Below are 15,174 nucleotides of genomic sequence, written 5' to 3' on the forward strand. Positions count from 1 at the left end.
CCCTATCCCACTGGATCCTCACGATTTTGTGAGCTGCGGGTGGGGCCAGCTAGGGCTGTGTGTATCGTTCCCATTCTACCGATGCGGCAAGCCGAGGCCGAGAGGCAGCAAGGGACTCGCACAGGGCCACCCGGCCCCTGCGCGCAGGCCCGGACGTCTCGGCCTCTCTGGCGGGTCGGCTAACACGGCCCACCTCTCAGCCCCTCCAGGCCCCGCGCCGCCGCCCGGGCCGTGACCTCGCCGCCCGCGGGCACGGCCATGGCTCAGGAGAACGCAGCCTTCTCGCCGGGCACTGAGGAGCCGCCTCGGCGCCGCGGCCGCCAGCGCTACGTGGAAAAGGACGGGCGCTGCAACGTGCAGCAGGGCAACGTGCGCGAGACGTACCGCTACCTGACCGACCTGTTCACCACGCTCGTGGACCTGCAGTGGCGCCTGAGCTTGCTCTTCTTCGTGCTGGCCTACGCGCTCACCTGGCTCTTCTTCGGCGCCATCTGGTGGCTGATAGCCTACGGCCGCGGCGACCTGGAGCACCTGGAGGACACGGCGTGGACCCCGTGCGTCAACAACCTCAACGGCTTCGTGGCCGCTTTCCTCTTCTCCATCGAGACGGAGACCACCATCGGCTACGGGCACCGCGTCATCACCGACCAGTGCCCCGAGGGCATCGTGCTGCTGCTGCTGCAGGCCATCCTGGGCTCCATGGTGAACGCCTTTATGGTGGGCTGCATGTTCGTCAAGATCTCGCAGCCCAACAAGCGCGCCGCCACGCTCGTCTTCTCCTCGCACGCCGTGGTGTCGCTGCGCGACGGGCGCCTCTGCCTCATGTTCCGGGTGGGCGACCTGCGATCTTCGCACATCGTCGAGGCCTCCATCCGCGCCAAGCTCATCCGCTCGCGCCAGACGCTGGAGGGCGAGTTCATCCCGCTGCACCAGACCGACCTCAGCGTGGGCTTCGACACGGGCGACGACCGCCTCTTCCTCGTCTCGCCTCTCGTCATCAGCCACGAGATCGACGCCGCCAGTCCCTTCTGGGAGGCGTCGCGCCGCGCCCTCGAGAGGGACGACTTCGAGATCGTGGTCATCCTCGAGGGCATGGTGGAAGCCACGGGTGCGCGCGGCCCTGAGGAGGAGGAGCAGGGGAGGGGAGCGGGTGGGCGGGGAACTGGACCTAGAGGAGCCAGGGTGGACGAAGCAGGGGGCGAAGAGGGATGGGGGGACTGGTAGAGAATGGATGGAGAGGCTGGTAGAGGATGAGAGAGGCTGAGGTGAGATTCGGGACCTGGGTTGGGAGAAGTGTGTGAACAGAGTGATCCCCCAGAGAGCCGAGAAAAGGCAGGAATCCTCTTGAAGTAGCCCTGGCCGGGGCCCTGGCTGAGAAGTGCAAACAGGGGACGGAGAAGCCTGGTGCGCTGCAGTCCATGGGGTCGCTAAGAGTCGGACACGACTGAGCGACTTCACTTTCACTTTTCACTTTCATGCATTGGAGAAGGAAATGGCAACCCACTCCAGTGTTCTTGCCTGGAGAATCCCAGGGACCGGGAAGCCTGGTGGGCTGCCGTCTATGGGGTCGCACAGAGTCGGACACGACTGAAGTGACTTAGCAGCAGCAATGACAGTAGCCAACCCAGTGCTTACTCCCTGCCCTCCACGTTTCCAAAGCACTTTACCCCTCTGAGCTCATTTAATCCAAGCCCCATGAAGGACCCTGCTGAGGTTATTTCTCATTTTTGTGCTCATTTTTCAGGGAGCAGAATGCCCCAGTGAGAAGTTAAGTTGTCCACAGTCATAGGCTAAATAAGCAGTGGACACAGGCAGTCTGGCTTCAGTGTTTAGGGTGCAGAGTAGGAGGGAAGGTTAAGGTTTGCAATCTTTTTCAATACTGAGAGGTCCAGGCTTCTGGAATTTGATGGTGAAGGTTTTCTATGACCTCTTATTCCTAGCCTGGACCTTAAGGAGAGGTTGACAGCTGCTCGCAGCTCTACCTGGGTTTCCCAGTCCATCAAAAGGCTCAGTCTCCACCGACAAAGGAAACAGATGACCTGAACATTTCGAGCCCCTTTCCAGAAGGAATTGGCAATGTACCTGTAATGTCAGAATTTCCAACTCAGGCCTCCACAGTGAAAGGTTTGGGAGCAGGTAGGACAAGACCAGTGTAGCAGGACCAGCAAATGAGTCCTATGATACTTGAGATCTAAAAGGGAGAGGGTATTTCCCTGGCAGTCCAGCAGTTGAGACTCTGAGCTGCCAGTGCAGGAGGTGGGGGTGGATCCCTGGTCTGGGGACTAAGATCCTGTATGCTTTGGTGGGGCCCAAAACATGTTTTTTTAATGGGGATAGAAATGGGAGAAGCTTGCAAGTGGATAACCCAAGGCCCACCAGGTGGCCCTGTGGCTGCTGCCTGTGTCCCCTGCTGGCTTATCCGAAGTTGGGGCCAGCAAGCACGCTCCACTCCGAGCCTGTACCACTGTCTGTCCCAGTCTTCCTCACTCCTTCCCCCACACCACACCCCATTCCTTTCCCTTCCCCACTCACCCAGTTTCCTTTCCTCTCATCTCACCAGCTGGCACTCTTGCTGGTACCTGGGAGATCCCTGCCCAACCCTCTTCTCAGGTACCGCCAGCCCCTCACCCTCTTCCTCGAACCCCCTCTCTCCAGGGTCACTTTTGTTTCCTCTTCCCCTCCTCTCCTGGACATTTCCTATGCCAGCCAAAGGAACAGAGAATACCGATGTCCCCACACTGGCTCAAGGTGGGGCTTTCAGTGTTAAGAGCCAGTCTCTGGTCAGCTAGTGTTCACTCTTCTGTTCCCCTTTGTTCGAAGGTAGATATGAGCTGAGGGGGATGTGAGAGACCCCAAGTAGAAGAGAAGCGTTTGCCGCAGTGGCTGTGGCCACCCCACAGGGAAAACAGGACACATGGCCATGGCAGGGAGTACGGGGGAGGGTGAGGTGAAGGAGAGAGGGAGGGGAGCTTGTCGGATTTTTCTAGAGAGACAAAGTTGGAAAGGATGGTAATATTTTGGGTGAGAGAGTCAGTATCCAAAATGCTTCTGAAAAGCAAGTATAATGAGCCAAAAACCCAACAAGATGACATTTAAAAGGAATAAATATAAAGTTCTAGATTTAGGCTTAAAAAAAATCACTTATGTAAGCACAGCATGGAAGAGCTCTGGTGAAAAAAGAACTGGGGGTTTTAGTTGGCCACAGGCAATGTGATGCAGCTTCCCAAAATGTTTATATAATGTAATCTTGGGCCCTATTAGCTGAAGAATCATGGGCAGAAGGAGAGGCAGTGAGCCCTCTCTTATGCGTGCATCAGGCCATGGTTGGAGTATTTATCACATTCAAAGTGCTTAAAGCATCCTCCTTGGCCGTTCTGGTTTGCAGTCAAGAAAGTAAAATTTTTGGAAGCCAGGTCACAGGAATGGTGAAGGGAGACAGATATTCAGTCTGAAAGAGAGAAGACGTGATGAAACTTGAGACTCCTGCTTCCAGTTACTTGAAGGGGTGTCATAAAGCAGAGGAATGAGACTAAGGGAAGCAGATTTGGGCTCTGTGTAAAGAACAACTCAAATATTAGAGCTATCACGCAAGAGAAGGGATTCCTTGTGAGGTGGTGAGGTCTTAATCCTAGGAGGTAATCAAGTGCAAGCTAAATGCACATTATTGGGAATGCTCCAGTGGGGTACCCTGTATAGAGAGGCAAGTTAGACTAGATGATCTCCAAGGTCATTCTCAAAGTTAAGCTTCTCTGATTGGCATCTCCAATGGAGGGGAAGGGAGAATGTGGGCCAGAGATGAAGAGTTGGGGTAAATGGAGGGGAGGAGGGGTACAAGAATTGGGAAGGAAGAGAAAGTAGACTGGACCAAAGGGGGTTGGGGGCCCTTGAAGAGGGCTACAGGGAAGAGTTTTAGGAATAGGATTGTGAAATGACACAGGAGAGGTGAGGCTGGGGCTGGGATCCCTTGACCTATGCCCCTCCCCCCAGGAATGACATGCCAAGCTCGGAGCTCCTACCTGGTGGATGAGGTGCTATGGGGCCACCGCTTCACCTCAGTGCTGACCCTGGAGGATGGCTTCTACGAAGTAGACTACGCCAGCTTCCACGAGACCTTTGAGGTGCCCACACCTTCATGCAGCGCCCGGGAGCTGGCCGAGGCCGCGGCCCGACTGGACGCCCATCTCTACTGGTCCATCCCCAGCCGGCTGGACGAGAAGGTGGAGGAGGAGGGGGCTGGAGAGGGGGCTGGAGAGGAGGCGGAAGAGGAGGCGGGAGAGGGGGCGGGCGAAGGGGCTGGGGTTGACAAAGAGCAGAATGGCTGCCTGCCACCCCCAGAGAGTGAATCCAAGGTATGACCAGATTCCTCCAGACCCCTGTGGCAGGGCCAGACACAGGTACCTGGGGAGCTGAATATCGTAGGTGGAGAAGGAGTCCGGCAAGGTCCCTATGAATGCACCAAAGCTGGAGAGCCCCCTCAGAATCTCAGGTCTGGGATCCAACTTGGACGGGAGAGATCCTGATTTCAGGAGAATGGAGGGTGGGGATGGGTGAACTTACCCAGCCTGTCTGTGTTTGACCTTCCTGTCTGTTCATGGGTGGATGCGTGGACAGAAGGATGGGCCTGTGTGAGCCAGATGAGAAGATGGAAGCAGAGAGAGACAGCCAGTAGATAGATAAATGGGCTGACAGGCTGGTGGAGCGCTCAGGGCTGCCGCTAACTCACAGAGCATCTTTGTGCAAATTCTAAAAAGGCACCCTTTTCCTCTAGACTTACACCACCCTAAACCAGGGTGCACAGCTTGGGGAGCAGATGTGGGCTGCATTTTAGTCCCCACTCTTCTCCTCAGCCAGCCTCCCTGAGTCTGGCGCTTCTGTCTCACTGGACGCAGCAGCCCGAGCTAGCCCAGGGCAGAGAAAGCTGGAAGGGGGCAGGCAGAGAGGGAGAGGCTGTCCTCCTGCCTCCACCCTCACCACCGTGACAGGCTGAGGGCAGGCTGAGAGATTGCGAGGGCAGCTCAGTAGGGTGTGAAGGAGGGCTACAAGGAAGAGTTTTAGGAATAGGATTGTGGAATGACACAGGAGAGGTAAGGCTGGGGCTGGGATCCCCTCGTCCACGATGCAGGGAAGCCAACTGTAGGGGAGATGCCAGAGCTGGGGCCCTAGGGCCCTGGGGCTGGGCCTGGGCAAGGCAAGCCAGGGACGACCATCTTCTAACAGCAGAGGGAGACCTCAGAAGTGCCACTGCAGAGGCGGGAGGGGAGAGCAGAGTTGTAAAGAGAAGAACCAGGGGAGACATGGAGCTCGTGAATTCACTAGAGCTGGGACACGGGGCCCTCGGGAAACAAGACTCAGTCTTGGGGTACTGTGAGAGGGAGTCATTCACGTGGCTTACTGGGTGCCAGCTGGGTCCGGAGCACTGACCCAGGCATGTGTGGGGAGGATGGCCAGAGATCCGATTCCTATTCCGGAAATACAGCGCGTGCACGTGGGAAAGACAGGGACATATGCCTTTGGCAACTGTTTCAAACCAAGAACCTGGGCAATCTCTCTGAGTACGGGTGGGAGGGCTCGGTGATCAGAAAGCCAAGGACTGAGTCAGACCTAGAGAGTTACTTGAGCCAGCAGTTGTGAACTGGGGTGAGCATCAGGGTCAACCTGGAGGGCTCGGGGACACAGATGGTTGAACCGCACTCCCATAGTTTCGGACACAGTAGGGCTGGGGCAGAGACTAAAACTGCATTTCTAACACGTCAGGTCCTGATGCCAGAACAGGGACCACGCTTTGAGAAGCCCTCCCCTAAGCAGACTGGGGGTTCTGTCAGGAAGTGGGCATCAAGCTGAGGAGTCGCTGAGGATCCTTGGGAAGGAGACTGAAATATAACGGGTGGAGAATTGTGGTGGAGGGAAAGGGGACTCGGAAACCCAGGCTGAATAGTTTAACTCTGGACCCAGGGACTCACCCGTCAGTGAAAATAGGGCAGCGACAAGCTAGAGATGGGGTTTGGTGAAGATGAGTAGGCATAATAGATAAAGCAAAGCAGCTGGGAGGGCTTCAGGGGGTGTCCTGGGGAGGCAATGGGAGCTAGAGGAGGAAGGGCATCAGTGACAGAGGATGGAATCCCACATGGGACTTGAGGTAGGCTTAAACGTGGGAGAAGGTGTGAGAGAAGCGAGAGTCCAAATATCTGGGTGTGGCTGTGGCCTGCCGTTTGCCCAGCTGGGACAGGAGCCTCTGGAGACATATTCCCATGCCACGTGCATCCCCTTCCTGGCCTCATCTCAGTCACCAGTGAGGCCCTCTATCCCAGGATGATGAAGGGAGAGCAACAGCGAGTCAAGAAGGGGCAGAGACGGGAGGACCTGTGGCTGGGAGAGACGTGTGCACACGCGTAAGTGCACCATCCCCAGCAGTGACCTCCAGCCCTTGGCCCTGGCTACATCCCACTCCTGAACTTTTAATAAAAGTCTGAACTCCTTGGTGGGGATCACCCCACGGTGCTGCATTCCAGGCTGCGAAGCTGGGGTCCTATGAGACGCTGTACCTCCTGGAAGCAGGAAGGAGCCATGCCAGCTCAGAGAGGACGTCTTTGCCGCAGATCAGGGTCACCTGGGCCACCATCAGTCAAAGATGAGGTCCCTGCACCCTGGCATCAGTTGTTCACAAAAAAACAAATGTTGGGGGATGGAATGGGGTGTGCTTTTGGTTCAATTTGCTGAGACAGCTGGAGTCTGGATAGACGGGAGGGGACTGTTGGTGCCCGTACTTGCTCCCGTGGGAGTTCACCCACTAAAAATGAACCCACTGCAGAGAACTGAGGCTGGACGGGAGGCCTGAGACCCTGCCGCCCCTCTCCTCATGCTCAGCCACCTCTCAGGGCCCTGCTGTGTGCGGCTCGGGGAGTCTGGAGACCGGGGTTCGAGTCCTGACTCTGTCACTACTTAGTTCTATGACTCTGGGCAAGTCGCGTCACTTCTCTGGGCTTTGGTTGCCCCATCTGTAAAAACAACACTTGGCAAACTGGTAATGCTCAATAAATGTTTAAATCACTGAGTTGAAAGAGATCAGAGAATCCTTAGGCACAGACAAATTCTGGGAGCCCCAAGGGCGCGGGAGGGGATGGGGGGGCAGCTAGGAGGAGCAGGGGGTTTGTAGGGGCTCCTCTGAGTGCTGTCCTCCCACCACCCAGGCGGCTGTGTTCTGGGGCTTCCATTCTGCTGCTGTCAGACCAAATAATGAAGATCAGGAGGGAAAGGCTGAGGCCCCAGGGCCTGGAGGGGAGGAGTCAGGTCCAAGATTAGCCTGATCAAGAGACTGAGATTGTAGAGTAGCGCGGGAACTCAGAAAGGGGGGCACTGGGCCCTGGAAGCCCCTACCCCGAAACCTGGGAGAAGTCTGAGGTGAGGCTGTGCTCAGCTGGAACTCACCCACCTTCCTCCCTCCCCGCCCCAAGCAAGAATCCCAACAGGAATCGGCTCTGTACTGACAGCTCGGACAGCAGATGGGACCCAGGTGTCCCCTCCTGAGGTGGGTGGCATGGGCCACGGAGGCCAGATGGTGTTTGTAGGGGGAAGAGCAGCCTGGATTGTCCAGAAGAGGCTGTCAGCCCCCAGCAGCCTCCCTGCCACCCGCCCCAGCCCCCACGGCAGGGAAGACACAGCCAGCCCGGATTTTATAAAACAAGTTTATTCACATTTTAGAAAAACTAATTCTAGGACAGGGAACTGCCTCCCTTTGGGTTGGGTATGAGATCATGAAGAGAAGGCCAGAGGGACGAGCTTGGGAAGGAAGGCGTGGGGGGTGGGGGGCCACGTCCCCAGCTCTGGGTGGGTCGGTCAAATAAATTAAAGGAAGGGCAGGCAGAGGGAGAGGGTATTCAGACACCAGAGGCAGGCTTGCGGCTGGGCTGGAAGACAGTCACACCTGCAAGAACAGGAGAGCACGCGGCGAGGGGGCTAGGGAGAGCGTGACTCCCTCCTGGCCCTTGCCAGGGTCCCACAGAGCTGAGAGCGGCTGGGTAGGGCCAGGGAGGACTGGGGAAGGCAGGGCTGGGGGTTCTCACCCCTCACCTGGGGTGCGAGGAATCACCGTTTCCGCAGCCTCTTCATGAAACAGCAGGTGATGGAGCCGAGGATGGTGGCTCCGATGACTAGAGCAACCCCCGTGCCCACCAGCAGGGGCACAAACAGAGTGTCCAGGGCTGGGCGAGAGAGGATGGCTCTGTTCAGCCTGGGGTGTCCCTGCTCTCCACCCACAGTCCCACCCGTTTGCCAGCACCTTCTGTCAAGCTGTCCACACCACCTTCTCCCACACACACAGTCTTCTGCCAGCTCCCTGCCCTTTCTGCACTCAAGCCAGTACCCACCACCAGGACACTGGAGCAGCTGGGTGGCGAACAGCCGAAAGCTGGACTTTTGGAGGAGAAAGAGGGACCAGAGGGACAGCTAGTGGGAGGATCAGATGCAAAGGAGAGAACAAGAGTGGGGGATGGGGGGAGGCCTGAGCAAGGAGGAGAGGGCGGGCGTCACTCACCATGCGTGTATGGGTAGACTGTGACAGGCCCCGAGCGGGCACTGCCCGCCTGGTACCAGCTGTAGTCAGCATGCTGCACCCAGGCGCTGGGGGCGCAGTGGTACACGCCTTCGTCCTCAGGCCCCAAGCCGTGCAGTCTCAGCCGATGGCTTCGGGGCCCCACCAGCTCCACGCTGACGGGACCTCCTCCAGGCCGGACCCCCAGCTCCGCCACACCGTCCTGGCCCACCCCGCCCACCAGTTGGGCAGGGGCAGAGCTCAGCTCCCCCTCCTCCGGCCGCTCCACCCACCAGCTGGCAGCGAGCCGCAGCCCAGGGGGGCCGCCCCGCACGGAGATGTTGCAGAGCAGGGAAGCAGTCTCCCCGCGGTACACTGCGCCTCCCGCTAGCCAGGCCACGGCCTCCAGCACCACACCTGCACAACGAAGGTCAGAGGTGAAAGGTCAGGGCACATGGGGTTAGGACCACTGTCCAAGCGATCCCCCAGAAATTCAGTGTTCCCACAATCTTAGAAGAGGAGTGTGAGGCTGAGACATGGAGGCAGCTGATAGAGAGGGAGAGAGGCTCAGAAACGGAAGGGAAAGGTTCTACAGACCCTGAATCCTGTCCAGGGTCCAGCCTGCCCTGCTCACCTTCTTCTCGGACATGCACGGGGAGGGGCCGGGAGCGAGCACTGGCGGCTTCTCGAAGCCGGGCCCCGGATCCTCGGACATAGGCTTTGGCTAGGCAGCGGTAGGTGCCCGCATCCGCAGGCCGGGCAGCCTCCAGCCGTAGCCGGTAGGTTCGGGAGGCCACCTTTTCCATGGCAATGTGCCGGCCCTCGTAGCCAGGGCCCAGGCTGCCCACTCCCTCCGTGTCCAACTGGGCCACCAGGCGGCCGGGCCCAGGTGCCCCTGCGGGTGCCATCTCCCAGCCCACGGAGTACGCGGCATGACGGCCCGGTGGGGGCAGGGCCCCTGACACATTGCACAGCAGCTCCAAGGGCTCCCCTGGGCCAACCCGACGCTCACCAGGCCCCACTGTCACTGCCAGCTGGCTGGCTGAAACACAGGCGGGGGAGGGGTGTCAAGGAGCCAGGAGAGGGCACAGAGCACCTGTCCTTCCTTGACAACAGGCAACTGCCCCCCATCTCCCCCACCCCAGGCTCTGGCTCTCACCCTCAGCCGTGGCTCTCCCATCTCCACACCCATTTCTGAGCAGAGAAAACCCATCACGGGTACAGATGCTAACGGGAAGCAATGCTAACGAGACTGCTCACTTGAGGGAACGGGGGCTCCCAGGTCTTGGAATTATGGTCCTCTAGTGTCCCTGAGATACTCTGGCTCCCAGCTAGCACTGGGGGACCCCGGGCACTCACACAGTGTCTGAACATCCACGTGCGCCAGCACAGCCCTCTTCTCTGCGATCTGGGCCCAGCTGCCATCAGGATCCTGAATCCACTCGGTGGCAGTGCAGTGGTAGGTGCCTGCATCATCCGCCTGGGCACCGCCCAGCACCATGCGGTACCGCTCGGGCCCCTCCTTGCCCAGTCGAAGCTCCCCGGCTGCCAGTCGAGCGGCATAGGGAGCTCCAGCGTCCACCGCCAGGTCGGGCCGGAGTCCCACCACTTCCTGAAGAGTCGCTCGCCCCACAGGCGCCTCGGGCACGGCTCGCCCAAAGGACACGGCCAGGTGTGTGTGCTTCTGCGTGCTCGTCCTCGCCAGGCAGCCCAGTGCCAGCTCCTGCCCCTCGTGCACTGTGAGGCGAGGGGGTGAAGTCGGGGCCTGGCGGCCTCGGGGCCCCGGGGGGCTAGCAGACACCTGCAGCGTGTCTGGAAGAACTGGAGAGAGCAGGTGGAGTGAGGGGGTGCTGTTGACCTGTGTGAGCTATTTTCCACCTACAACTTATTTCCCTAAATAGACCATGAGATCCTAGGAGGCAGAGACTTCGTGTTGTATCATTCCTCTGTAACCAAGTGGTGCCAAGCACAGTGCTGGGCACACAGCAGGCACTCAATAAATACTTGCTGAGTTTCATAGAACCAGCTCATCGCCTACTCACCCTTATGTTTGAGAGTGACCCCTGTTTGAAATACTCAGCAAAGTGGCTCTGTCTTCCTTCCCGGAAGACAAAGAAACTTAAGATAGCAAGAATGTCACGTGGTCTCCCTCCTCCTACCCTGCCTCTACTTTCCCCACTCCTCCCCCAGATCTGGATCCTGAAATCTCCAGGAATGGAGTCTGTTCACCCTATGGGGCTCCCCTACCCTCCAGGGAATGGAAAGCTTTAGGACACTTCCCCTTCTCCCAGGAAGCCGCTTGGTAAAGTAAGAGCTGTGCTGTGCTTAGTCACTCAGCTGTGTCTGACCCTGTGTGACCCCGTGGACTGTAGCCCGCCAGGCTCCTCTGTCCATGAGGATTCTCCAGGCAAGAAGACTGGAGTCAGTTGCCATGCTCTCCTCAATAAGAGCTGTGGCCTGGAATGAAGAGTTCTGGGTTAGAGTCCCAGACCAGTCACTAATTTGCACAAAGTCAAATTAGGGGACCTCCTTGGACCTCAAGTCCCTCTTGAGTTTCGGGCCGGCCCTGACTTCCTGCCTTTTGGGAGAGAGTGGCCCCACCCCTCTCAGGGCCCAGTACCTCTCAGTTCCACTTTGCCGCTGTAGCTGCCCAGGTAGCGGGCATCAGTGGAGGGTGTGTAGCATTCGTAAATGCCAGCATCCTGGGCCTGCAGGCGGGAGATCCTGAGCACCGCGGCATCGCCCTGCAGACGCTGCACCTGGACCTCACCGGCAGCCACTCGGGGCCCAAAGATGGCGTAGGAGAACCGGGGGTCCCTGGTGCTGACGATGCCCAGGGCGGCCTCTGGGGCCTCGGGCCTGTACAGGAACCACTCAAAGTCCTGCTGGGCAGAGCCCTCATAGCCACTGACATTGCAGGAGATGGAGATGGCGGTGCCAGCCACACGGTACAGGGGCCCCTGAGGGACCAGCACTTCCCGGGCACAGCACCCAATTCCTACGGGGAAGGACGGAGTTAGGCAGGCCCCGGTCCTCACTGCATCCCCCCAGCACCTGCATCATCCTTGCTGCCTGCTTGTGAAAGGAAAGGAAACCTGAGCACACTTGGTGTACAGCTTGGGCCCATTCTAAGAACCTCAGAATGTACAGGAAAGGATGCTGGGAGGCAATCCTTTTGGGTCTCAAGGAGGTGGTGGGAGAGAGCCCGGTTAGCCTCAGAACCCAGAATCATCCCTGTTCCTGGCAGGCCAGAAGCAGAGCAGCCAAGTGCAGAAAGGAGTGTATCTGCTTTCTGATTTAACCATTCCTTGATTCCAGCCGTACCCTCCCCTTGTTACCCCACTCTCCTGTCTGCGGACCAGGTAAGTCTTCTGAGACCACATGTCCCCCTCCTTTGTTTAAAAGGAGCTGGAAAAACTTTGATCAGAAGGGCTGGTTGGCCCAGCTGTGTCACCTGGGCCAGGGGACTCCAGACAATGGAACCACTGGCCCGGGCAGGAGAGGGTACAGGCCCAGTCAGTTCTCACCACAGCATCCCTCCCCGGTCTCCAGCTGTGTCATGAGCTCACTGCTTCTCCGCCCCCTGGGGCTGCCGAGGCAGCTGAGGCTCATGGGGCAAGAACCAGCCTCTGCCCTGGGCTCTGGGGGCAGAGGCTCCCCTCCCCCACCAGTGCCTGCCAACCTTCCCCAAGGCCCAGCTGACACACAATCCTCCCCCCACCCCACCCCACCACTCCCTAAACAAAAGCCTTAATTTGCATATAGTGTGCATTCATTTACATACTGCTCCCTTTCTGTAGGGAGGCTGTAACCACCACCACCCGGTCCCCCACCCACCCTCACGGTTGTCCCCTCCCATCTTTCTCTCCTCAGAGAGGCCAAAACTCTTCTTCACCCCACGCTCACCCCTAGCCTGCCCTCAAAGGGTAGCCTTGTGGCCTTGGAGGGTTCAGCTTCTTCTTCTGTCTTTCCACAGCCCCAAATCACAGAATCTCAGGACACAAGGAGGGCTGGGTCAACTCTCTACCTCCATCTTACAGATGAGAAAGGTAAGGTACGAGAAGTAGAATGTCTTGGCCAAGTTCCTACTCTCCTTGGCTGGCCTCCCCATGCCCCTGTAGAGGGACAAAGGCAGGGAGGTAAATGGGGACATACAAGGGGAGGCCTGAGGGCAATGGCCTCACCAAGCAGAGCATCACTCCAGGGACAGACCCCAACCTTTCTGCAGGGGCGGGAGGAAAACACCTAGTCTGTGGTCACTGTCCTCCGGAAGCCCTCCCCATAACTCTGTCTTCTCCCTGCGGCTGAGTCGTGGGGAGACCTGGTGGTCACTCGGTTAGAGCACAGGCTGGAAGTCCGGAAGCCGAGTTCCAGCCCCATGCCCATCCCCAGCTGTACTGTGTGGACTAGCCCCGTCCACGATACACTGGAGGAGAACTAGGAGCTTCTTCCACTTTAACAGGGAGAGAGCCTATGACTCAGAAGGGCCCTGCCCCAGGGCGTTTCATAATCTGCGTGTTGGAGCTGACACCTTCGCTGGCCTCAGGGCAGACTCTGCTTAGGAGGGCCGCCTCCCATCTTCCTGGCTCCACAACTGCTGATGCTTGGAGATCCCCACGGGAAAGTCACCCTCACCGCCTTGGGAAACCAGCTGCCAGGCAGCTTTCTCCACAGCCAGGCCCCCTTCTCTGGGTTAGCAGAAAAAGAAAGGAGAGCAAAGAGACCTGCTTCAGGTCTCTGGTGTGTGTTCAAATCCAAGCCCCAACACTCACTCAATGTGTTCTCCGGGGCAAGTTATTTCATTTTCCTCACCTTCAACGTGAGAGTAAGTGCCCACATCCAGGGCACTCAGATCCCACAGACTCTCTAATCTTTCTGCGCCACACTTACCCTGGGCTCCTCTCTGCGCCACGCTGCCCACTGGGGAGAAGAGGCCCAGTGCTAGGTAACCAGGGCCCACAGCTCCCTGCTCTGTATGGCCCTGCCTAGGGCCCCAAGGAGAGGACTCATTCTAGTCCCACAGGGCCTGGGGACCTATGCAGTATAGGGAGGCCGCTTGGCTCTGAGATGGAGCGCTGGTCTAGAAACAGGCTGCTGGGGCTACGTCAGCCTCTGCTTTAACTATGACAGCTCCGAATCCGGGCACCAAAGCCACCCCCTCACAGCCCTGTGTGCTGATTTCAAGGGTTGCAGTCTCCTGAGTCTGTGTAGGCAGTCACCATCCGATCCTCCACCCCAGGCCAGCCCTACAGGGAGCCCTCCAGTTCACACCCAGAACATTTCCACTGTCACTGCCCTCATGCAGCCATGCAGGACTGGTCCAGACAGCCCAGCGTCAACACCCACCGCAAGAGACACGGGGTGCTTGGGGACCTCAGCATCAGTCTCCAGGGAGCCCGGTTTCTCCTGAGGCAGGGAGGCTGGGACTAAGGGGGTGTGACAGCTGGTGGGAGGCTACAGAGACAAGTGCTATCTGAGAGACCCGGCCCAGGATGAGGCTGACTCGTCAGATAATGAAGTTGGAGAGGGGGGTGCAATTAGGGGAGACTTACTTCAAAAGATCGTGGGGCAGAACGGGCCCCTGGGCCTCCAGCCAACTCGGGCGATTATGAAGATGGCCAGGCACTGCCCACGCAGGGCGAGTACCTAAGGCCGGGCCTGAAGCTGAGTGTGAGGCAGACAGGAGTCGCAGCGCCCCCCGACCTGAGTGTGCCAGCAGGGAAGCGGGACCCGGCCCCCGGAGGCCTGGCGGTCCCTGGGGACCGCACTTTGGTGGGTCTTCACTGTGTCCCAGCCTAGGGCCTAGAACCAGGGTGCCTCATCCCAACCCCAAGCCTGGCTAGGCCGGCGGCCACAGAGGGCAGCTGGACGCCAGGCCCGGGAAGGCTGGAGGCGCCGCTGAGGGAGAAGGGGCTACCAGGAGCTCCGAAATGCTGGGGAGACGACAGGGCTGAACAACAGATAGCAGGCACCTGCCGGGCGGGGCTGGGAACCGGGGCGGGGGGCCGGGCTTACCCAGCATTAACAGCAGCAGCGGCGGCGGCGGCAACTTGGGACCGAGGGCGCCCATCCTGCACAGCTGACTCTAGGAAGGCTCTGGGGGGCGGCGCGGGCTCTGGGTGACCAGGGGTTCGGGGGGCGCATGCCCGGGTGGGGGTCACGAAGCGGAGCTGCGAGGCGTGGGTGCGCGGAGCGGAGCTGAGCTAAGCGGGAGCTGCCAAGTCCCCGCCCTCTTCCCTCCTCCCTCTTCCCTCCTCCTCGCCACCTCCTACTGCTTTCCCTCCCGCCTAGGCTACTAGGAAGTCCGTTCCCGCCCCGCCTGGCCCCGACCCCTCCCAGCCTCGCCCAGGCCCCGCCCCGGCCCTAGGCTGCTGGCCCCAGTCTGGCCCCGCCCCGATGCCCAACTCCGCCCCAGCCCCTTCCAACCCTGGCCCTGCACAGGTTCCCGGGTTTGTCCCGACAGGGTCCTGGACCTTGGCCCCGGCTCCGCCTGCGCCAGTCTCCGCCCCGACCTCAGCCCAGGCCCAGCCCGGATGCGGCTCGGGTACTGGGCTCCGCCCAGACCCCGGCCCAGGCCCGCCCCCCTCAGCCCTAGCTCCGCCCCGACCCCAGTCCGCGGGCGGGAGGCACAGGAGCTTGGCCAAGTC

At 59.3% G+C, this 15,174-nt stretch overlaps 2 protein-coding genes across 2 annotated transcripts; one reads left to right on the forward strand and one right to left on the reverse strand.

Moving 5' to 3' along the window:
* Nucleotides 1–204: 204 nt before the first annotated feature.
* On the forward strand, nt 205–5,035 carry KCNJ9 (potassium inwardly rectifying channel subfamily J member 9). Its single transcript, XM_005903873.2, has 2 exons — nt 205–1,108; nt 3,988–5,035. Exons 1-2 carry the CDS (start codon nt 259–261, stop codon nt 4,353–4,355), a joined length of 1,218 nt encoding a protein of 405 aa, XP_005903935.1. The 5' UTR covers nt 205–258; the 3' UTR covers nt 4,356–5,035.
* A 2,633-nt stretch (nt 5,036–7,668) lies between these two features.
* Nucleotides 7,669–14,764, reverse strand: IGSF8 (immunoglobulin superfamily member 8). The gene is made up of 7 exons (XM_005903874.3): nt 14,543–14,764; nt 11,148–11,525; nt 9,887–10,348; nt 9,162–9,569; nt 8,531–8,944; nt 8,068–8,198; nt 7,669–7,921 (listed from the first exon to the last, which is right to left on the reverse strand). The coding sequence occupies exons 1-6, from the start codon at nt 14,595–14,597 to the stop codon at nt 8,083–8,085; spliced, it is 1,833 nt and encodes a 610-aa protein (XP_005903936.1). The 5' UTR covers nt 14,598–14,764; the 3' UTR covers nt 7,669–7,921; nt 8,068–8,082.
* Nucleotides 14,765–15,174: the final 410 nt, after the last annotated feature.

The sequence above is a fragment of the Bos mutus genome, chromosome 3 (genome assembly GCF_027580195.1).
Source record: "Bos mutus isolate GX-2022 chromosome 3, NWIPB_WYAK_1.1, whole genome shotgun sequence".
NCBI lineage: Eukaryota > Metazoa > Chordata > Mammalia > Artiodactyla > Bovidae > Bos > Bos mutus.